Genomic DNA, 25,240 nt, shown 5'->3' with positions numbered 1-25,240 from the left:
AGTGAGACCATATTTTCGGCTTCTAGTGAAGTGCATATCATCTCAGAGTAAAAAAGTAATACGTGAATCCATTATTCTTAAAGCTTCTAACAGCACCTCCTCCCTCAACCTCTAAAACTAGCACAAGGAAGAAAACATGTTAAGCAGTTACATTAAGTGCCTCAATTCCACATTCATTTGATAAACTATGTGCATGTTAGCAAAATTCTAAAAGGAATTAAAATTGGAACACAGCTGTTGTCAGTAAATAAAAAACAAAGATTTAGAATTTCGTTCACTATTCTGGATGGTTGTGAGATTTCTGGTGAAGAATTAGAATATATTTAAGTCTTCAACCAAAAATATTACCAAATCTTCAACCAAGATAAGCACAAGGACTTCATTCCTTGATCCCAGACTCAAAAAAAAGTTCATCCTGTAGAACGTATTTCTAGAAAACAAACTTCTCTTTAACACATTTGTTTTGTTTTGAATTAAGCACAAAGCTACACAATGGGCTATCTGTGCTGTTTAACACATTTATTTAAGGAATACTATAAACATCTACTTCTCTGCTTTTACACTACATTATATCAGCAAGAGAATCTTTGGCAAAGATGATTTCAGCACAAGCTCAAGTTAATGCCATCTTAGACCAAATCCCACTGATGTAGAAGTCTTCACTCATGTCACAACAATTACGAAAATAACTAAACAATTTTTGGTATTTATTCTAAGAGTATCAAACCTATTACCTCAAAAAATGTTACCTTAAAATTACTTCATTTGCAAGTACCAAAATAAGTTGATTTCACACTTATTCATTATTACTTCTTACACAAAACTTGTAAAAGATTAAACATCATACCCTTATTTTAAGGGTATTAGTTTAATCCTAACTTCTGTGATCTGATTTATTCCATTTATGACAAAAAATGATAAAAGATCTCTGTTATAGTTAACATTTATTAATTTTGGAATTGTCATAAAAATCGTTAAATGTAACCCATTTAACCCTTTCCCAACAGGCTTGGTATAATATGAGTTAATCTACACATTTGCACAAGCATTTGCAATATAACTTTTGATACAGCATGTTTATCTTCACAAAATTTGGTAAACTTTTAGTAAAGATAAGTATTTTGTAAACAAAATATGAGATGTTTTTATGAAATATTTTTACTAAAGATTAGCTTGTAAAAATACTCAATCTGTTTTTCATTACTTGTCTGAGTGCAAAATGATTTCATTTTATGATTAAAAACTATTCTTCATCCCAAAAATCTCATTATTTGCATAAAATCTAAAACCTAAATACATTTCAAATGTTTGTTTTTAGCAAAACTTTATATTTTGTTTTTTTCTACACTCTAAGCATGTGGGATCTCTCACTCAATAAACCTCATATCTATCATTAATAATTAGGAAATAAATATAAATTATACTTTTTTCATGCTAGAATGACTACATATTATAACAAAAATACAAATGTTTAACTTAAATTGCTTAAGTCTCATAACACTGTATATGAACATATATATTTATTATTTTTTATTATATCAATCTTCCAGTCATGCCTACCTAGCATTTCATAGATTTCAATGACATGGTGCATGTGCACTCAGATCAATATCCAGCAATATAAAACCAACCTTTATTCTTTCCTTTCTTGGTTGTGTTTTAGTGGATTAGTATTTTGTAATAAACAACCACATTTAAATTTATGAGTTAATTTAGAAATAAATTAAACTTATGTTTCTTAGAATTTCACCATAATTTATTAAACAAAGATTCATTTAAATTTTAAAAAGTATGAAACTTCTAACAGACTAAAGACAACACTTACCTCAAGGAAATCTTGGATCAAAAGAATGTTCTCAAAGACTAAAATGGCAGGTAAAACTGCTCTGGGAACATTCTAATCTGTTGACTGGTTATTCACATGTCATATATTGAAGTAACTGTATACAAGTGACAGACCATATATAATAGCATATCTTACCTTGATGTATTCATTTACGTAACTTACACTTTATTTCTTCTAATTTCAGACACTGAATAGCAGTTTTATATTTAAAAAATGTGGGTCTGTAATCTGCTTCTAAGTTGCCGTTGTTATTTGATTATTTTAAGATGTAACTTAATGAGCTACAATACAGATTTAGCAACTATGTATTAAGGAAACCCTGAGCAATATCACACAATACAGTAAGTAAATCACTGCCTGGCATGGTCAGGTGATTAAGATGCTAGACTTGCAAAAATGGAAATAGTTGAATGGGGTCACTGTGTATGATTCAGCATATAAGCCATATTTCAGCAAAGTAAAAAGATACAAGGTTCTAATTTTATATTCTAGCTTGATAATATTAGTAATTTGAGCTCTTAATTTGTACAAAACTATAAACTTAGTATTTTGACATTACAAGCATCTAATTTTAAACAGCATTGCATTCAACATACCACGACTCACTAAAATCTGTATTCAAATGTGTTCTTTAAATATTTATTTTAATATTATATATAAGTTAATTTCTTAATTTAAAATTTTGAATTATAATCTACAGTTTGATTCCAAACTTACTAACATAAATTCATAAAATAGTTCAATAAAATTTTGAATGCAAAGTTAACAAATGTGAGAACATGGCCTTTAAACCCTGACCCATTGTGTGAAAGGGTTAAATGACCACAACATGTTTTCCTAATTTTCAAAGATGTGTATAGTTATTAGTTGCCTGCATAATTAAAATCTGAATATCTCGACTTTGTAAAGTTTAGTGTATCCAGATTTATAACTTTGACTTAGTTTCTTGATATTTGGCAAGTGTTTGACTTGTGATCAGATAACCTGATCAATAGCCTGTCAAAAGACTGAAGTTTAAAAGCAGTTGTCACTGTCTTTCCACACAAAACAAGTATTAAATTGCTTTTGATGGTGAAACTGTATTAACTTTTTCAGTAGGAGTGGGCCAAAGTCTGAAGGTCATGACCTTTCAATTTCATTCAAACTTTATTAACAATGTAAATAATCTTGACATTGAAATATAAATTATAATCCAGGTGTTTATACTATAAGTTATAATTTCTTAATTCCAAGAGCAACTATTTAAAAAAAAATCCCAATCTTCACTTCCCTGTGTCACACAACTTGTCTGTACTCCAAATTCTCATTTACAAATGTTGCATCTTCTCTAATACAACTTTCAATGTATAATCAATTACAAACTATACACACACGTAACAGACTGAAATATTGATAAATTTCTCACATCCACCAAAGAATCCCCTGCTTGTCTATATCTTTTATACTCTGTGCTAGCAGTCTTACAAGGTTGATGGACATGTTTATAACAGAGAATTTTCTTCATTATAGAAATTTCAAGGACATCATTTAGTTTCCCAAGTAAATTGTTATTTTGGTTATTATAATTCTTTCTACAAGTACTTACAGAATTTTTAAAACTATTTTTAGCTAAGTCTTATAGTGTTTAATGCAATTTATATATTCTAAAATACATGTTTTAAAAACTAATGAATTTCTGTTCCAACAACTAACATAACAGAAACAGTTGAGGCTTATCAGCAAGTTCAAAAATCGTAGGGTCGCACACTTTTTTTCTGGTGTTTACTACAGATGACTAATTGGCTTTTGTTGTAACTTATTGCTTTTGATGGAGGATGGTTGCCAAAAGTACAGATAACAAACCGTAAAACATAAACAGACAAAAAATTTTAACTCAAATTCTGAGCAAAAAATTTTAAATCTCACAAAAGGGAAAAGTACACTGTTCATTTGACTTAATATTTTTTAAATTGGGAATTTGGCATTGAAGAAAAGTCCACCTTTAGAAAGCACTTGGTTTATAGGGTTTTCATTTATTTCTACCAAGACTTCTTGAACCTACATGTTTTTCTAACATCATGAATTTAAAATTTAAATGTCACTGTACACTGACAATTTTGTTATAATCAGTGTTAAGGAAATAACAGATAAAGCAAATTTTTAGCATATAAAAAACATTCTGATAAACACATGGGAGTTCTAGAGGCTATATAAATGAAATAAAAAAGCACAAGGTGAAAAGAAATATTTTTATTCTTAGCATAAAAAATCATCTTTAACTCAGTAAAGTCTTCATAAATTTTCAGAGAACCCTTTAGTGTAAATAATTTATGATTATTAAAAGTTTGTCAAATTTCATGAAAATAAAAGCAACATTTACCTTTACTGTCACAGCCCACAGCCTTGGTCATTATGTGCAGAAGCTAACCATCAACCATTCCTCAATCTGAAGATCTTGACATTACTTCTATGAAGAATATGCCAAAAACTTGAACAGTTTCAGTCTAGGATAGCACAGGGAAAGAGAAAGTACATGGTCTGTCCAGAGCAGGATTAAACCACTTTCTAGGCATTCCAAAGTTGATTTATAGTATCGGAGAAGCTTAACTTCTGCTTCAGCATGTTTGCTTTAAGAATGTGAAGTAACTGATCATTAAAAAAGGCAGTTTAATTTGACAGAACAGCAAGCAAGACCAGTCACAAAAACAAAGCATGTGTAGTGTTAAAGCAAAGATTAAACAAGCATCTTCTGTATTTATCATACTGATATTACATTCTGGAATATGTTTTCAAAGACTGTATTGGGCTTCCTCTGGTCTAGATATTGCAGTTTTCAATCAATTTGAGAAATTTTAGTAACACGTGGATCAGTACAGTAATGAAACTGTAAATGACCATGATAAAGTAACAGAAGTCATAGAAAATTTGAGGATAGTGTCAATGAGTTTGACACATGAAAACTTTACTTCATCCAACCTAGAGACGACTGTCAAGAGCTTCCTGAAATATCCATAATCTTGGTGACGTTTTTCTCCATGGAATGCAGTTTATAGCACCTAAAGCACTTCATCATATGCAATGGATGACCAAGTCATCATATGCCCTAAAGATCTGGATGTTTATTGCCTTGATGAAAGAGAGCTTTGTGGCATCTGCAACTTTGTTGTTTGAGTCTATCTCAGAGCATGGATCACTATTTTTGATACCATTTCATTTCTACTCCTTAACATTATTTAAATTTCCTACAATATCTTATTAAGCATAAGGTGAATTCTGCTTATTCAAAATTTTCCCTCAAACATTTGCTAAGAAACTGTGGTACTCAATGAGGAATTCAATGATTTGTCATCCCTTAATTCAGCTGTAAATGCAGAAACAAGATGAGCAATTGTAAAGATACTAAATGAGAAGGTAGCCATGGGTGAATATCCAAAGCACATCCAGCTAAATATAAAAAAATCTGAGGACATGTCAAGTGAAGATTTTGTCATAAAGAACACAATACACTGTGAGAATACAGGGAGGCACTACAAACAATCAACACTTGAATATGGTAAACGGCAATGCTGAAGGGGATATAGTCCTTATTAAGGACTGTAATATCATATAAAATGTTTTCCTAAGAGCAAAAAAAGAAATAATGCAAAAGTGACTAACCATACAAAAGTCATATGGCACTGCAAATGTATATGTGATATCATATTCTAATTGGGTAGTAGCTGTGTTAAGAAAAATATTGAATGAAAGATGTGAGGAAATCAACAACAGGGAAAGGACAGCCATAGTAATCAAGATGATTTAATGCAAAATGATAAATATTTTAACACAATAATTCTCACATTTACTTTCAAATTCAAATGTACTGATTTCAATATTTTCTGAAGACTTTCACAAAAAAGTACCTGACATAATATTACGATGTTAAAATAGTGAACTGTTAATCAACAGGCTTTCCAATGTTTTACAGTACAAGTGACTCAACACTAACAATTAGATGCAGATGTAGCAGTAGGAATTAAACTACTTCCTTTAACTCTCTTACTACAGGTAGATTAAAGTGCACATATCATTTTAGTTACAATAGAAATTTAGTCAAACTGTTTTATTACCAGTGTACAGGAGTAAATTCTGGCATCAAAATGTAATTAATAAATCAAGTTTTAATGGTAATATTATATATACTTCAAGTACTTAACTTAATGAGAAAATATTTAAACAATTTCTTAACTTTACCTGGTAAGAAAATTGTGGCATTTGCTCTCTCGGTGTCGCATCTCCTCTAATTTAATTATCACCCATCTCAGAAGTATGGAATATAATGTAAATTATTCATTATAATATTGTTATCATTCATTCAAAGCATTATTTTCATAACTGACAACAATTTTATTTGTTTACAAAGTCAAACTAGAAAATGAGGCCCACTTGCAAAATCATCTTTTCAAAAATTGTAATTCTAAACGGTTTACAATGTATCAATTATAACCAACAGAAAGGTAAAGTTTTAATCTATCAAATGACATATCATGCTACAGTATTTTCAATACACCACACTGTTAATTTCATCTTCAGTTTGAAAGTTTTTATCTCACAGTGTTCAGATCAAGTAGCAAAGGGATTAGCCTATGTTTCCTCAAAGTTAGTTACACCATAACAGCTATAAGACATTGTATGTTCATAGATACATTATTTATGCAAATAAAAATTATTTGGTGTGCTAGTACTATCATTATAAAATTTAAAGTAGGCTAAATTTCACTGACAACTGACAGCAGAAAAAAAGTCAAAGGTGTTATTGTTTTTCATGTATATTCTTTATTTATGATTATAAAAGTAATTAAGATGTAAAAAATTGAAAACTTATCAGGGCAAATACATGAATAATAACAAGTGTGTGTATTCTTACAGCAAAGCCAAACAAAGTGGAGTTGAGCCACTGATTTTAGAATTGTAGAATAATAATAACAGCAAAAATGTTTCACCAGGTATCTTTGCAAGCAGCTTGTGAGTTACGTTACTCAATACAGTAAAAGCTATGCATTCACCAAATGGTTTACAACTTACAAGGCAAGAATATTAACTAGGCACAGTTCAAACACCAATAAAAAATAAAATTCAGTAGAAAAAAAGTGTACACTGTTACAAGTTGTAAGTTATTTAGGATATACAAATGTAATTTTTTATTATAATCTACAGTCATTCTAGAATGAAAAAGATAATTTAGTGTTAGGGAAGGAAAAAAATATAAAGCTTTACTGAAGAAAAATGGTCAATATTTATTTAAGAGATTTTAGAGGTTACATAAACATAATTTGAAAATTTTTAGATGAAGTATTTTCATTCCAAACTTGAAAATCACTTTGCACTCAATGCAGTCAACATTATTACTCCATTTAATAAAAATACAATTAAAAAATCTTTTTTTAACAAAAGACTCCATATTTACTGAGAGCTTGCCACATTTCATGAAGATACACAACACACATTAAAAGTTATGCTACAGAAACATATGATTATTTTGTGATTATTAGGTCTATCACATTAACCCTATCACAAAGAGTGATGAATCACAGGCCATGTCATCTCTCTTGTTGACTTGCATTCAAAATTTTACTGATTGGTTGGTGGATTTAATGTTTTATGGCACAAAGCAGCTAGGCTATTTGTGCCAAACATCTAGTACAAATGTAAAAATAAAGTAAATGTAATAAAATTCATAAAAGGAAATGAAGGTAAAACAAAACAAAATTGAAAAATATAAAAAGCATAAAACCAATGTTGACACCTAGTCTACAATGGTAAGAGAGAAACCAGAGTAAGAGAAGTTGTAAAAGACATTCTGTAGCATAATGGTAATTATCATAACCTGCCAGGAAGACTACCAGGTAAGTACAAGAATCACTGTCAGTCACCTGAAGTTGACCTTTCCAGTCCTGGTTCCGGGTTATGTGTCATTATGGCCATTATCAAAAAGTAAATAATAGACATGCAGCAAAACTGTAATAATAACTAGCCAGGACGACTAACGGGTAGTTCAAACAGCAGCATTAGTCACCTGAAGTTGGCCTTTCCAGTCCTGGTGTTGAGTTATTTAATGTCATGGCCATTTTACAATTTCAAATCAAACTAGAGAGATTGAGACTCTTGAAAGGGAACCACAATTAAAAAGGTGTAATGAATAAATATCAAACACTTAAATGACATTAAAAATATTAATGGCTATTAAAATACTAAAAACTTTATCAAGGTGGACAGTGTCACCATCACCAATAACACTGTCTAATGTTATCAACAAAGCTTGGAACAGAACATGCTTAAAATAGTGCCGTCGTTGAGGGTCGTAACGATGACAAGAAAGTAAAATGTGGCTTACAGTCATCTGAGTGTTACACAAACTACACACTGGTGCATCAGTTCCAGATAAAAGAAAACGATGAGTTAAAAAACTGTGACCAATGTGTAATCTAGTTAGAAGAACTTCCTCCTTCCGAACCTTACGGAAGGAGGATGGCCAAAGTCCAATATAGGGTTTTATTTGGAAAAGCTTGTTGTCGCGTTGCCCACTCCATGTTGACTGCCAGCTGGCACAGAACTGAGCCTTGAATAAAGGACCATAGTCCATGTATGTAATAGGCACAGTGGTGATATTGCCAGATAGATTTAGCTCCCGTGTCTGCAAGCTCGTTCCCGTGAATACCAACGTGGCCTGGTATCCAGAAAAACTGGATAGAAGTAGATGTTAATGAGAAATGGGCCAATCGGTTTTGAATATCAGCGAGAACAGGGTGTAAGCCAACGTGAAATGATTCCAGGGCCAGTAAAGAACTAAGCAAGCAAGTATAAATAGAGCAGTTGCAGTACTGCTTAGCTTCAAAATGTTCCAGGGCAAGAAAAATGGTGTACATTAAAGCAGTGAACACAGAAGATGTAGAGGGGATTCTGCGCACAACCAACAAACCGCATAAAACCATGGCAGAGGCCACAAAGTCACCTGATATGGAACCATCCATATAAATTGGAACGGAAAGATTGTTCGAAAGATGTTCAGTAAATAAAAGATGGTACTACCAATTAGGAGTATCTGCTTTTCTCAGATGACTTAAAAAAAGGTCACATTTGGAGACTGTATTAAGCCATGGTGGGATGAGCTGACCAGTGGATTCTGCAATTTTATCCAAGGACAGACCCAATTCATCCAATTATGCCTGGACGCAAAGGCCAAAAGGAGCAATGGCAGATCGTCTGTTCTGACAAAGTATGGCCCACCAAGAAAGGAAAACACATCCCCAGGTGGGATGCATTGGTGAAAAACGAAGTTTCAAAGAATATAGTAAAGACAGTTGCAAACAGTGAAGGTGCAGAGAAGGTTCATGAGATTCTACATATAAGCTCTGAACTGGGAAGATGTGGATAGCCCCAGTGCAGAGTCGAAGTCCTTGATGATGAAAGGGGTCCAGCAGAGCCATAGACCAGTGATCCATAGTCGAGTTTCGATCAAAAAAGTGTATGATATATCTTTAACGTGGAACATTGATCCACTCCCCAACTGGTGATAGAACAGACACGGAGGATGTTCAGTGCTCTTGTGCATTTGACCCGTAGCTGCTTTAAGTGTGGTATAAAGGTCAGCTTACAGTCAAAGATAAGTCCCAAGAACTTGGTCTCAGGAACCACAGGCATGGAAACTTTACCCATATGAAGTTCAGGATCTGGGTGAATACCCTGTTGGCAGCAAAAGTGCATGAAAACATTTTTAGAGAGAGAGAGAAATTAAAGTCATTTGCCATGGTCCACTTCAGTACACGATCAAGGGCAGTTTGTACTTGCCATTCAATATATCCCATGTTCGACAACTGACACGAGATGTGAAAGTCATCGACATAGAACCAAATTGCAATAGTGAGAGGGAGTTGTTCAGTGATGGCATTAATCTTTATACTGAAAAGTGTGACACTCAAAACACAGCTGAGGGACCCCAAGTTCCTGTAGAAAAAAACGAAAAAGTGTCAAACACACACGAACTTGGAATATCCTGTCCGTTAAAAAAATTTTAATAAAAATGGGTAAATGACTATGTAACCCATATATATGGAAATTTTGCAAAATGCCATACTTCCATGTAGTGTCATAAGCCTTCTCAATGTCAAAGAATATTGATACAAGATGTCATTTGAGAAAGGCTTCTCTGATCAACGTTTCAAGTCTACTTAGGTTGTCCATGGTGGAGTGCTGTCGTCAGAACCCACACTGGGTGGGATAGAGGAGGTTGTTTGATTCGAGGAACCAAACAAGACGAGCATTAACAATCCTCTCTAAGGTCTTACAAAAACAGCTTGTCAAAGCAATTGGATGGTAGTTTGAAGGAATCTTGGGATCTTTCCCAGGCTTAGAGAAAGGTAAGATAATAGCCTGGCATCAAGCATCAGGAAAAACATTTTCCTGCCAGATCCAGTTAAAAGCAAAGAGAAGAATATCAAGAGAAGCATGAGATAGATAGTGCAGCATGTCATAGTGTACATCATCTGGGCCACGATGAAGGGCCAGTTTCAGTTCCACCAGTGTAAAAGGATGATTATAGTCAAAGAGATAGTCAGTGCAAAAGGAAAGAGGTGAACACTCTGCTCGAGTCTTGATAACCATGAAAGTAAAGGAACAAGCAGAAGTGCTAGATACCTGGCAAAAGCTTTCACCTGGAGTATTGGCTATGCTCCGAACATCAGCTACCTCTTGGCCATCGGAGAGTAAAATCGAGAGGGGGGCAGAATTGTAGTGCCCACTGAACTTTCGAACCCTGTCCCATATGACCTTGGAACTGGTGGTAGAAGATTTGTTAGTTGTGAACTTAATACAAGATTCCTTCTGGCTTTGACATCTCACCCACCTAGCATGTGCACAGGCCCGCTGGAAAGCGATGCAGTTTGAAAGTGTGGGATATCTCTGGAAAGTATCCCAGGCCTGTTTTTGAGCCTTCCGTGCCATGTGGCAGGCAGGATTCCACCAAGGAAAAGGATACAGTGGAAAAAGTGTTGAGGTTTTAAGAATACACTTAGCAGCTGCTTGTATAATACAGTCAGTTAGTGCTGCTACACAGTTGTTTATTGATGGCTGACAGATGATTGCATGATCAAGTTATGCAAGAGCATCGAAAGTGGACCAATCTGTCTGATCCAGCTTCCACTGGGGCACATGGGTAGGGTGGCATCGACTGTGGCCAGTCTCTCTCAAAATTATTGGAAAATGATCACTGCCTAGTGGATTATTGTCAACCTTCCATGAAAAATGGGAGAATAATGAAGGGGAGCAAACCCGAGAGATCAATAGCAGTAAAGGACTGACTAGGTGTGTGAAAATAAGTGGAAGAACCAGAATTGAAAAGAGAAAGGTTATGATCAGAGAGCATAAACTCTACAGAGAGACTCCTCCTATCAATAACAGCACTTCCCTAGAGGGGATGATGTCCATTAAAGTTCTGCAGGAGTAGAGAGGGAGACGGCAACTGTTCAACGAGAGCATCAAGGTCTGATTGATCATATGTCTCTCCAGGTGACAGAGAGAACAAACAGTGATGGTGTGACCTAAGGAAACATGGATGGCTGTGTCCTTCAAGGGTGTGTTGAGTGACAAAGACAGGGTGGGCACATGCTGATCAATCAAGAGTACCACCCCTCCATGTACTCAACCATTAAGGAAAGACATACAGGATGTTAAGAAGCAATCAGTGTTTTGATGTCACCCAGATTAGAACGTAAACCTCGACAGTTCCATTGTATCATTGTATTGTGTCATTTTTAATGATGCGTAGGCAAAGTGGCTGGAAAACCATTCTGTTTATGACCACATCTTTTTTCCTTACTGTCCTTATTTCGGAGGAGGTCGATTGACCTTCATGGATCTTGCCCTGGGTCGATTGGGCAAATCTTTGTTCTTGGAAGGAGATTCCAGTGGCTGAGGATGCGAACAAATGACTGTTTTGCATCTTGAAGTGGAAGAAAAAGATGTATCTGAAGAAATGCCTGTATTTGAAACCAAAGGATGTGGATCTTGGGGTTTGTTGGAATGTATGGGAGGAACAGAGATGGGTGTAGAAATTGATTCATCAACCTTTTTAACCATGGAGATCAAAAGGCTTTTCATTTGTTTTCAGAACAATTCTCTTGGAGGTACAGAGAGATCTGTCTGCACTCCAACTGTAGTTATGGGATGAAGTGCAGCAGCATATGTCCGAGATGAAGTGGCGGACAGCAATTTCCGAGCCTCAGGATAACTAATGTTATGAGTCGTTTTTAAACGCTGCACCTCTTTTTCCTCCAACCATTTAGGACAAGAATGAAAGTAGGAAGGGTGAGAACCATTGCAGTTCATACAACGTGTGTCCGTGTCACACTCATAGGCATCTTGGTCCTTGCCACCACAACGAGCACAAGTCAGGGAACCACGACATGACATCTTTGAGTGGCCAAACTTCTGGCATCAGAAACATTGGAGAGGGTTTGGAATGTATGGCCGTACCCTGCAATTTACATAACCTGCCTTGATGGTGGCAGGTGCACGTGGTGATGTAAATGTCAAAAAAAGGATATCTGTCAGCAGTGTAACTCCATCCTTACAAGTGGAGATGTGTCTCACTGCAGAAACTCCTTGAGTGGAGAAACCAGCAAGAATCTCTGACTCAGGGACGTTCTTCAAATCCCTTTCAACAGTAACTCCTCATGATGAATTTTAGGTAAAATGAGGGATAACCTCAATAGATACATCCTCAATTGCCTTTGAATTCAAGAGGAGTTCACTGTGTTGGGATGTAGATGTTTCAACCAATATGTCTCCAGATCAAAGCTTCTTTACTGACTTTGGAGAGCCAGCAAGTCCCTCCAGTCCCTTTTGAATAAAAAAGGGAGACATTTGCCCTAAAGGTTTTTCTGAAAGAGAATGTCGGATGAGAAAATGAGGTACAACTAATGGTACACACGTTGAAGATTGCTGATCAGAGTCTTCAAGATGTGGTCGTTTACCTGTTGACTTTTTTTTTTTCATTATTTTATTAAAATTTTTATTAGGAGGATCCATAGGAAAAAAAGAAAATTTCGATGCCCACTGACCCCACCCATCATGAAGCCCTATGAGGGGACGCATTACAATGTCAAACAAGGACACTGCAACATTACACCCAAACACCAGCATCAAATATAATATCCACAACACCTGTTGCAAACTTTCAACACTGGTACTTTGGTTTACTCTAGCCCAAGTGGACTAGCTGACTGACTCAAGGGGGCCACCCAAAGGCTGCCCGTCTACAGGAATTCAAGGCCAAAGTGGTGTGTTGGGGTTGGACCCCTCAACCACCATGATCCTCTCCTCCCCTTCATGGGTCACCATGCATGGCAAACATGTGGGTGGATGTTTAGATCCCAGAGGAGGTAATCTGAAAGAACAGAACCTTCCCTGGGAGGTCCCCTCACCACATACAGGAATACACACCAAGGGGAAAATTTACTGAATAACAATTTTATGGATTTATATCATTAAGTATGGTATCAAATTGTAAATTATAAGATTTACAAAATTCAAATTTTAGTATTAAATATTTGTCCATTTCTTAATGTAAAAGTAAATATTAAAAGAACATTAAATATTAAACAAAATTAAAAAGAACAAAATATTAAAAGTTTTATATTATTGAATACAGTAACATGAGCTCACATCAAGTTCTGTAATGTTAGCCAGGTGTGACTGGAAGATCAAAGTAATAAAAAATTATGAAACTTAAGCTATCTGTGGTCACATTATAATTTGTAGTCATTATAGAATGAAAAAAATCATAATTTATATTTATTTCCTAATTATTCTTATGATGGTTATGGGGTAAGTTGCAGACCCCACAGTTAGGATAGAGAAAATTACAGAAAAACTGTACACTCTTAGTGAAAACAAATGTTTGAAATATATTTAGGAGGTTTTAGAAATCACAAAAATATTTTAGATTTTTGGAATGAAGAAGTTTTTAATTGTAACATAAAATCACTTTGCACTCAAAGAAGTAATAAAAGACTATTATCACAAACTTATCTTTCATAAAAATACTTCAATATAGAATTTGATTTTTGTTGTATAAAACCCAAGCAATCTTTACTAAAAAATTCCAAATTTTGCAAATATACAATATTGCTTCAAAAATTATAGAATAAACATTTAACATATGCAAATGTGTATATGAACTTGTGTATATTATACTAAGCCCACAAAGAAAGGTGTAACTGACCCCATATGGAAAGAGATAATAATTAACCCTTAAACAGTAGCCATTATCAGTTGATGCTGCTACCTCCAACATTTCCACTGCTTAAGGGTTAATCACAAATTTGATAATTTTTAAATGATAAAATTTGAATGGTTAACAATTGTAAAAATATATAAACATTTACTATCACTAGATCTACATAAAAACATCTTGTTATTAAGGAGACTAACAAAGGACACAGATCATATATCAATGAGACAACCAAATATGGTAGCAGCAAATATCCCAACTATCCAATACCCTTGTCAGGATAAAATTACACTCTGATGCATGTAAGTGTACACACATACCATTAAAAGTCATTAATGTTTCACCATGCCTTGACATTACTGATCTTTCACATATTTTAACAAAGGTACAATATTACAATTTGTAGAAAAGCAATTAGACTACTGAGCAGAATACAGAAAATTATTCTGTAATGAAAAACAGGTTTTATTCATTCTACATATTAAACTAAAGTCAATTATTATTGCTAAATTCCTCACACACCAAATAATGCTATTCTGACAATTCAAAGATTACTAAAAGTCTTTTATATTGATCAACCGATTTTTTTTCTAAAAAATGTTTAGTTTCAAAAGTTAAAAACAGCATTTTTTATTTATCCACTTTCCCAAAAAAGTACAAGTTCAACACTCCAATTTATCTGTCATACTTTATTTGCAATGTCTAACTAAAAAGACAGTTCACCAATGGAAAATGAAAATGTATCAGGCTTATATTTTGCCCTACTTAGAAGGTAGAAAATTATGAAAGTCAAAATTAAGATGCATATTACAACTTTCAATCAGTGAAACACTTTGCAAGCAAACTAACTGTAGTCAAGTACCTATAAATGAAAAATTATGTATAATCAAATATAATTATCTGAAATGTATGTTGTAATTACAATCTGAGGAGGAGAAATATCCAACTGATTTACACCTAATATTTATGATTTATTTATTTAAGCCCAGGAAGGTCAATCAAAACAACATTACTCTAAAAAAGTTCTTTTTAATTATTTTAATACTTCTTTTTCTACAACAGCTACTATAAACATCAAATGAATGTAGTGTATAAATTCTAAGACAGAAAAAAATGCTAAAATGTGACAAAAGCTACAATACAGCAATAGGTACTTAAAAAATTAATTTATTTGGAGATAATTGCAGTGAAAATGAAATACAACAGTTTAAGCATGCTAGCAAACTGTTTTCATGGCTAGATTAGTAGATATTGGTACACTATCATTACTAGTAAACAAAGTATATATAAATATGTGCTTAAATATAAAATTATTCTAATATTTTGAAAGTACTTTAAGATTATTAAATGTCTTAAATCTAATTAATGATATTGGCTCAAGTTCTGATAAGTCAGCAGCAGAAAGAGAATACAGAACAAAATGCACTTTGGTATCATATGTTATTGTATCATACATTACATGCTTTAACTTTTATATCTCAAATAAGAAAGAATGCCATTCACTGAAGGATACTGCAATTCTACTTTGTGAATAAACATTCTAGGTCAATAAAAATGTCATAAATCTTTATCTTTTTTATAAATTCTTCCTATTATTACCATCTAAACAGTAAGTACACTAAAAGAAAATTAAAAAGCTTAATAGCAGTTTCACACTAATAGAGCACAAACAACTACAGTTCAGGTTTTTTGTATCTCATAGACTACGTTACATAAATTCATATATTATACATGCACTGATATTGCAATGTTTTTTACTTCAAGTAACTTTATTCATTATAATATTTCAGCATTTCAAAATTTATATATTTGATAAGACAATTTTTAATTTACACTTAACAAAAATAATATATTATATAAAAACATGCTTTGCAACTGACTGACACCTACATCACGTCCTCCATTACTTCTCAAATATCAGTTGCAATTCTCTGGTGCATTTACTTAAGAGTGTTGTCATGTACACAGCATTGATCAATGTGAATTTCTACAAAACAATTACAACAGTAGTGTTAGGCAATTTAAGTTAGGGAATTTCAATGTAATTTCCATCACCAATTGTTTTTTTTTTAAATCTTTATACTGGCTGAACATTCAAAATAATCAGAAACTAGTCTATATTCATTATCTAAGACCAACAGAACATTGATAAAGTTACATCACATACTAAACAAAAATGGACAGAAATATCAAAAACTCCTATGGGACCATGCTGTCTCTGTTGGAAGGTATAATATTTAGGTATTTTATTTAACTTTTACACATTTACTGTCTATTAGATAAGTATTTTATTCCTTACCTGAGGTAAGTTACAATTTGTCAGAGTTCTAAAGGCTAATTCTGCTTTCAGTAAGGCTTTCTCTGTGTCAGAACACTTTACTTCCACCACAGTCTTATCTGGCATTGACACAAAAACTCTGTTTTTATGCTGATTTCCTATTTCATCATCCCAAGACAATTCTTCTGACGGGAGAGACCCCTCTAAGTGAGGAGGCAATAAACTTTGTTTAGACAATGGACCAGGACCTTGGTCTTTTGGTTTCTTTGGTGGTCTTCCAACTTTTCTTTTGACAGTTGTTTCTGAATGATACAGATTATCACCTGAAAGAATCTTCGATTGAACAACTTTTGAAGAAAGAGAAGCAACTTTTCCTCCACGTGGTTTTTTCAGTGAAGAAAATGTTTTTGATACATTTGTTTTGCATTTCTTTATTGCAATTTTTATAATTTCATCATCCTTAGAACCTTTTTTATTTTCAGATTTGATATGCACATTTCCTCTATTATCACTTTTTTTCATATTTTGTCCTCTTCCTCTGCCTCGGCCTCTTGACCTTATGGCTCTACGAGTAACACAAAGTTTTCTTGTTGAAAATTCAGATTCCATCCCTTTCCCTGTTGGACTAAAATAATGACTTTCATTTTCAAGAGAAGCCATCACTATACTGCCTTGTTCTTTTGTTTTCCCTCTTCCTCCACCACGGCCTGAACCTCTTGGTCTTCCTCGGCCCCTACCCCTTAAACTTTTATGTGCAGATTCACGCTTCATTTTTATGTACAGATTCTTCACATGGCTGTTGAGAAGGCTAAGTAAGTCTTTATTTTTATGATACTCCTTCCCACGATACATGACATTACGTCCCAGAAGATAAGACTTCAACCTTCTAGGATCCAGTATCAAATAAGAAAATAACTTTCTAATTGAATATTTAACATTAATATTAGTGTAAGGAATAAAAATGATTGAAGAGTCATTTTCATAGTCATATCCCAAATTAAAATTCTGAAAAGAATTCTCAAATTCTTTTTTTTTTAAACTCTTATTTTCTTGTTCCAAAGGTTTTTCAACACTTTTCGTATCTTGGATCCCTTGACAGAGAGATTTAATAAAATCTCTGGCTACACGACTGGTGGAGCGTCTACTACGACTATCCTCTTCACATACTTGGTTTTTTTCAGTTTTAACTGATTCACTATGGGCTTCTGTTACTAAACAATCACTTCTGTTACTTTGCAGTAATATTTCATTTATTGGAGCCTGAACATCTTCATCTTCTTTAATTTCACTTGCTTTTGAAATGGATAGGTAATCTGTTTGTTCCTCCTCTTGAACTTCTGTTTTTAAAACATCTGGATCTTTCTTTTCATTTGAAGAATCTTGAGATGACAAATTAGATTTATCTTTAGTCAGTAGTAACTTACTCTGACAAATTTCCACACAGTTCTACAAAAGAAAACAAAGAAATACATATGGCTTCTGTACAATGTACTAGGAAATAAAATGCAAGTTTAATTTCATTTTACTGCACATTCTTAAATACATTCACCAATTTCTCAGTAAGCAATAACAGCTACATGCTTATGCAAGTCATCTTCAGACTGTACCTTAAAAAAACATTTGTATAAATATAGATTTCATGCACATCAAGTGTCTGTGTATCTACACAAACACACACACACAGTGAACATACACAAAGAAGAGGACTAAACTGATTAGTCTTCATTCTTTTCTCAGTACTCCTTCATATAAATCCATACACACTACTTACACACACATTTAAATCAAAATATTGCTCTTGCAAACTGCTGTGTTTAATTACCAAGCTTCAAATGTTTCGATATTCATTATTCCTAAATTATTTTACATTTTTTACATCAAGACAGCTGGTATGGGTATTAAATCTTTTATTAAAATAAAGAACAATGTTTTGACCTTCTTAAGTCATCTTCAGGTTAATAGAATCATCATGAATTAGTTTATGTTTTGGTGTATGTGTACACACATATATACCAAACAAAATCAATAACGTTACTCCAATTTTCCTGAAGTAACAAATAATAAAGAGGGTTAATTAACTTATTCATTCTACATACACACATACAGAATTTAAAAACTAATTATTTCACAAAATTCCATAATTATTAACAAGCATATTTCACTACATCTGTAGTCTGTGAACATTTTTTAATAATTTTACTAGCAAGTACTACAGAAATAAAGTTATGAAATGTAGCATTTAAATCATGTATTTTTAGAAACATTTGTAAATTAAGAGAACTTTAGAAGAAATATGACTATGTTAATCCATAAGCACAAAAGTTCAGAAACATGAAAAACACTAATCAAAGACTATACTTACTTCCATTTCCATTTTGAATTTCTTTGATTCCACAGGTAGTGTCTCACAAGTTTCATTTTTCCTCTTTTTTGGTAAGGTTATACTTTGTTCATATTCTTCTATAAGGTCCTTGCTTAAAATATTTTCTTCAGATTCCCAACTGTTTTCAGTTCTATAAATAAAATGGCAAATAACACTACAACTGGAAAAAATTTTGAATGTTTTCTTCAAGCTAAAATATAAAAAGGAAAAAATATTTTGCAGAAAATGTCCTGGCACAACAAAAATTCATATAACATCTAAGTCAATTTTACCAACTTTATATAAACATGTAAAGAAAAACTTTTCAAATAGGAAATACCAAGATGGCTAAATCACTCATTCCAAAAGAATGCAAATAAGATAGTATATTTCTTAAAATTCTTGTCTGTACTATTAAGAAGGAATGATGCAAATGCCATCCCATATCCTGTTTGCATTCTTTTTGAAGAATTTATATTAGACATTTTTACATTTACTTCCTCTTTTCAAAAGTTTTTGTCTTTACTTGTTTGCTTGGTTTTTAATGCAGTGTTACAGTAGACATAAGAAGGTTGGATTTCTAACCAAGTCCTAAATAAAATGAGGTTACAAATGTAACATTTACTGTTTGTTTACTACTGGCTGGTACTTCCTGTTTAAACTGTAATTAAACTTAACATAACATCAAATTTCTGTCAGAAAGCTAACTTCAAAGGGTAATGATAACGTTGTTTACATTGGAATTACAATTGTTTTATTACTAGTTGATAATATTTATAAAAGCAGATACTCTGATTGAAACTATATCACTTAACTGAAATTGGCTGAAACCCTTGTTTTGATCAGTCATCAGATTTAAAAAAAAAAGCAGGAAAAACAAGATATTCAAACCTTTTGCTGTGATTCACAAATTGCCAGAATATTACATAGATACTGTTATGAAAGAAAACACTGTATAGTATTGTAAATTCTCATAACCTATTCATTCCAGGATATTCTTACATAGGCAGCATTACTGCATGCCTGATAAAGAGAAAAAGCACTTTCAAAAAAAGCTTTAGAATATTGGCTGATAAAGTAGAAATTTTGAATGGTCTACTTCAATAACTGACACAAACAGTGCTTAATAAAGAATGCTTGCTTTTATGTTACATAGTTTAAACTCTTGGAATAAAGATTAGAAAGAAGATACTTAAAAAGAATGTTTATTTCAGCATTTTACAGCTATTATTAAGCTTTTCAGTTTGATACAACCATGAAAATATGCAAAAATAATGGTTTATCCTATTCTCAGATATCAGTATGCTTTTAATATTAAATGTTTATATTTATTTCATAAATGAAAAATAAACTCAGGTAGACTTTAGTTTCAGAATACAAGCATTTAACTCTTTCTATAAGTAGGTAGTTTGACCCACCTTAATTAAAAGGATAAAATACCTCATATTATAACTATGAATTTACTAAGTGTATTTTCAAGAAATTTGAAAAGATTTTAGCAAACAAATAACTGGATGGTACCAGTGCATTTGATCTCTATGCAACACATTCAAGACATCATATCTGAACCCTAAGAACGGAGAAAAATAAAGTTCTTCATGAAAGGAAAGATAGACATAACAGGAAATTTGTGATCCCTATTGCAAATCTACATTTATACAGAATAAAAATTTAATGAAGTTGGGGGTTGCACATCGTACAATAAAAATGTTTTTCCAGTATCATATAACCAAGAGTTCCATTATAGTAAGATGGTGCTTACATTAACTCTATGAGTAACAGCTAATTGGTTCTTCCTCTAATTTACTGCTATTAACACAGGGATTACAAAAATACTCAGCATTAAAATGGCATAGGTGTAAAAACACATTTTGTATTCTTACAGGAGATCCCAGAGGTTATGCAAACTGTAAGAGGAAAAGAAGTATTATTCTTACCATAAAAATTACCTTTTGCTTAGAATGATTCAGCAAAGGCTCAAGAAAAATGAACAGACAACTTTTCAGTAAAAACACTTTACTGAAAACATTTTTTTTGTGTATAGCAGACTGAGTTTTTACTAAAAGCTTGCCAAATTTTGTGGAGACACACATTAAAGTCAGAATTCTATTTAACTTTTATCTGTACAGCATTACAGATAAAAAAAAGTGTAAGACTCATGAATTCCAAAAGCCCATAACTGTCTTGAATATAAACAAATATTTTTGAAACTATCCTTGAACTCCAGTTTCATAAAGGCATTGGTTTGTGTTATTTTTAGCACTTAGAACATAGTTCCACATTCACAGTACAAAATAAATCCCTAAAAAGGGTCTTACTGTTTCTTTTAGGCCTGGCTCATGAACTTGATGTTATATAAAAAAAAGTTTGTACAATAGTAAACTGTTATATCAAATAAGTTTATTTTTGAACATCTTTTATAGATTTGATTAATTTGTAATATATCTACTATAAGTTGAAATTGTAATATTTTAGGCTTTCTTAAACTTATATGCTAAGTCTAAAACCCCTTAAATTTCTACTGAAAGATTAGTAACATTTCTTGACAGTAATATCATGCAAGGATTTTCTAAAAATGCCTTAGCTTACAGCTAGTAATAAACCTGCTAATTGTACAGTCAAATTCTCACAGATAAATTCAAGTTTCTAAAATACTTTTAAAACCATATGTTAATGCTAAAAATAACCAGTAAAAATCACAAAAACTGCTAAATTAATTAAATACTTCTAACTTAAATGTCACTTTGGAGAAAGAAACAAACTTAAAATTCTATTTAAGAGAACTGTGTCCTTTGAATAAAATGAATATCTTTGATTATTTAAAATATCCTCCAGACCTTTAATTTTATTTGCTACTATAAAAGTAGTGACATCCCTGAATACTAACAAACAATATTTAAATTGTTTGTAAATCAAAGGTAATTTTGTTCTTTCATTTACCACAAGGTAATTTATGTTAAAGAATAATGGAATGCTTAAGACAGTGTAAAACATCTTTATGCTATTTATCTACACACTGTATTAAATGATTAAATATTAGTTTACAAATATCTGTGTAAAAAAGGGTTTATAAAATGATCAAGAACAGAGTTAAAAATAAACATGTAATATTCTTAGCAGCATATCCTGATAAATATACATGCAAGTATATGAACATGCTAGTGACCTGCTCTGTAACACGTTTGTAATGAAATAATGGCAACTTCACCCTAGCAAGAAAGTACATTTTTTTAACCTTGTACTACTCTGCATCATAATAATTATTTGCAAATTCTTTCATACAAAACACTTCAAAGAGTTGAAGCCTTATTTATCCAACTAGTATTTACAATAAAAATGTTAATATTTTTCAAGATTAAAAACAACAAAATGTTATCAATCCTCATTCTCTCTTCAATTAGAATTTCCTCATAGATACTAACAATAGTAGCTGTATCTTATTTTCTTGAGAAGCAAAAATGAACTCTTGCAAGTAGGTGATTTTTATGCAAGTTAAACAAAAAATTTCTTACTCTGGATAATTTTCCCACTTAATGAGATATTCCACTTTATCTTTAACATATCTTTTGTCAAGGATCTTCTCCACTTTGAATATCTTTCTTACCTATTCATAAAAGTGAAGAAACAAAATGCTGTACTAGTCAATTCAATGAAAAGTAAATCATGTGAAACAGAAATATATAGCAAAAATATACCCATGTTATGAAATGAGCAGAAAAATGCCCATATAAGACATATATAAGACCACAGAATTCAAATAAGCAATGTTTTCATAATTCTTCTTATGAGCAAAAGCATTGATCATCTCTTCCATTTTGTTCTCCATAACAAAATTTATTTCCCGTTCAATATTCAAAATGACAACAAGTCTTTCTTGTCCAATAGTAGAATGCAAGTTTTGATTCCATGTAAAACAAAGAATGATCTTTCAGCAGAAGAGCATGTGGGTGGAACATTGCTGAATATTTGCACTAACTGAGAATAAGTTAGAAGAAGTTGAGAGATGCCATTCTCATAAGTCCATTTTGACAAATTATATCCTGACGACAAATGGGGATTTTGTTTTTCTTTATCTCTTGACCAAGACCAATCACAATCTTTCTTTCTGAAGATAACTGATTCTCATTCAGTCCATAAAAGTCACAAAGTAATGAAACATCTATAGCAAGATAAATATTAATTATAAAAACAGAAAACTTTATTCTGTTTATATATTTATCTTATAAATATTAATAATAAAAACATAAAAAAATGTATTCTATATATTCATTATTCAACCATAACAAGACGTAAAATAAAAAGAAAAATTGATACAGAATTATGTTGGTCACTGCACCATCTCGCTTGATCCACTATTCAATTGTTTACTGATATGCATACTCTAGTGCTCCGACGGTAAGAAAACGAGTGAAGAAAAAAAAAAGTCAAATCTTAATCTTGATACTCTTACGGTGATTTTTCTTTCTCTTTATCTGATCCATATTTCTTTCATTTTCTTTCCTTACTCCCTTTTTCTTTTTTTTCTTTAATCTCTCTCTGATAGTGTATGGTTTTCTCCGAAGTGGGAGGTCTAATGATCCCCCCATGCCCTGCAGGCATGGTACAAAATCTCTAATTTCAAGTGTTAGATATAAAAGACACTGAAAACTCAAAAACCAATGCTTACAAGATTTCTATCCCTATATTAGATTTTTTTACCCTCATGTGTAAAGCTCTAAATCTCATTATTTTTGTTAGAAATTTGTACTATATTTATCCTTTCTTTACTATGTCTGCACAACATGTCTAGCAGAAATAGTAAAAATTAATGAAAATTTTTAAAACATTATACTGAAAGTAACGGATTTCCAGAAAATTAATTAGATAACTAATGGGAATAATAATTATTTTGTTTACTCTAATACACCTTTTTACTTAGTAAGAAGCAGCTGTTCTATCCATCCAAGCAATAAATCATAGAATAGAGTACTACAAATCAACATAGTAAAAATAATTTTGTCATTGATTTTTTTTACTTCATGTTTAGAAATATTAGGCAGAAAATAAATCATTTTGAGGCTTTCAAATTGTTTCTTTGACATTGCTAGCAATACATCAAATTCAGTAAGTTACATGTCTGAAACTTTCTCCCAATGCTAAAATTAGCATAATTCTACAAATTATCACATTTTTCTCCTAATAAAACATGTGAAATGAAGAAAAGATATCTATGGGCATAAAAATTTAAGGAAATAATGAAAAAATAATTTGCCCCTGAAGAATAAATGTGCACTTTTTGAAAGTGCTCAGCTCATACCGTTTCTAATTCATTTCAGTCTAGATACTTTATTGAAAAGCTCAAAAACTGACCAAATTAACAATAACATGCTTAATTAAAAAAAAAAAAAAAACCATGCAACAGCAAGGCTGAACAACACCTTAATCAACTGTTTATCATAATGTTACTATTTTACACTAACTGTATTATTCATCTTTGATTTACCATCGGTAAGTTGATATTTCATAACTTAAAAAGTTTTTTTTTGTTTTTAAATAAAAAATGTAAAAATATTGGCCCATACCTTTAGGGTTTTATTTGTTGCAGCAACCAACTCATCAGATAATGAACCTGTTTTATAAGCACCCCTTTTTAGATTGGATATTTCCGTATCTTTTCTCTTGGAAACGGTTACATTTGTTGAGGTACCCGAGTTACTAGAGCTTGAAATGGTCAGTCTCCCAGCAGACAATTGCTGCTGGTCTTTCTGATTACACAGTGGTACATCTGTGTTATCTACTCTTCCACAAAAGCCAGATTTAGTTGATCTAGTTTTAGCTGCTGAAGTATAACTTTTAGTTTTCCATTTAGAAGTCTTTAGCTTTGGAGATTTCTTTTTATATTCTCTGGATAAATGACCTACACAAGCATTTGGAAACAGGTATTACTATATATAGTGTATAATACATACAAATTACATGAACTAAATGATGACATAAGAATACCTTCTCAAAGCTATATTTAAACACAAATGCTTCTGTTCAGTAGTCTCAATTTAAGTATTAATAACTAGTCATTAACACTGGATTTTATAAATATTTTAAACTCTTTCCTTTTTTAAAAATGTATTTTAAAGTGGTATCAGTTAGATGCCAAAAAATGTTTTTTTTCAACAGTTCATAATAAAAAGGACATTTAAAATTAGTCAACTCACAGTGAAATAACAGATTTAAATTACATTTTTAAGAAACCACAAAATTACATCCTATTTTTAAGCTCTTTGTATTCCCGTAGCACAAGCAAACTAAGACGTGTTTAAATTATTTCTTCTTTATACTGACCTGTCAAAAGAAATTGCAGGTGTGTGTGCCTAATTTATTACAATGTAGGCTTATGATACAAATCAAATAATCAGTTCACAATTGTACACAAATGTTTCACAAAACCTGAGAAAATTTCTAAAATATTAAAGTGAAAAAAAAAGTTATAAAAAAGTAACATTTCATGCTTCATAAGATTATTTTAAGTTT

The 25,240-nt window shown here is 32.1% G+C and overlaps 1 protein-coding gene across 9 annotated transcripts in view; it reads right to left on the bottom strand.

The window, feature by feature from the left end:
- Positions 1-25,240, bottom strand: part of LOC143252951 (uncharacterized) — a 120,850-nt gene that overhangs the window by 56,866 nt on the left and 38,744 nt on the right. For all 9 annotated transcript variants that reach the window (XM_076505890.1, XM_076505895.1, XM_076505887.1 and 6 more), the window contains 4 exons: positions 24,295-24,629; positions 22,246-22,337; positions 18,734-18,884; positions 16,393-17,817 (listed from right to left, as the gene is read on the bottom strand). In XM_076505890.1, coding sequence (XP_076362005.1) covers positions 16,393-17,817; positions 18,734-18,884; positions 22,246-22,337; positions 24,295-24,629 — 2,003 coding nt within the window. The remainder of the gene's footprint in view (positions 1-16,392; positions 17,818-18,733; positions 18,885-22,245; positions 22,338-24,294; positions 24,630-25,240) is intronic.

This window comes from Tachypleus tridentatus, chromosome 6, assembly GCF_004210375.1.
Source record: "Tachypleus tridentatus isolate NWPU-2018 chromosome 6, ASM421037v1, whole genome shotgun sequence".
NCBI lineage: Eukaryota > Metazoa > Arthropoda > Merostomata > Xiphosura > Limulidae > Tachypleus > Tachypleus tridentatus.
Note: the sequence above shows the minus strand (reverse complement) of the source record. Positions and strands in the feature narration are given on the sequence as shown.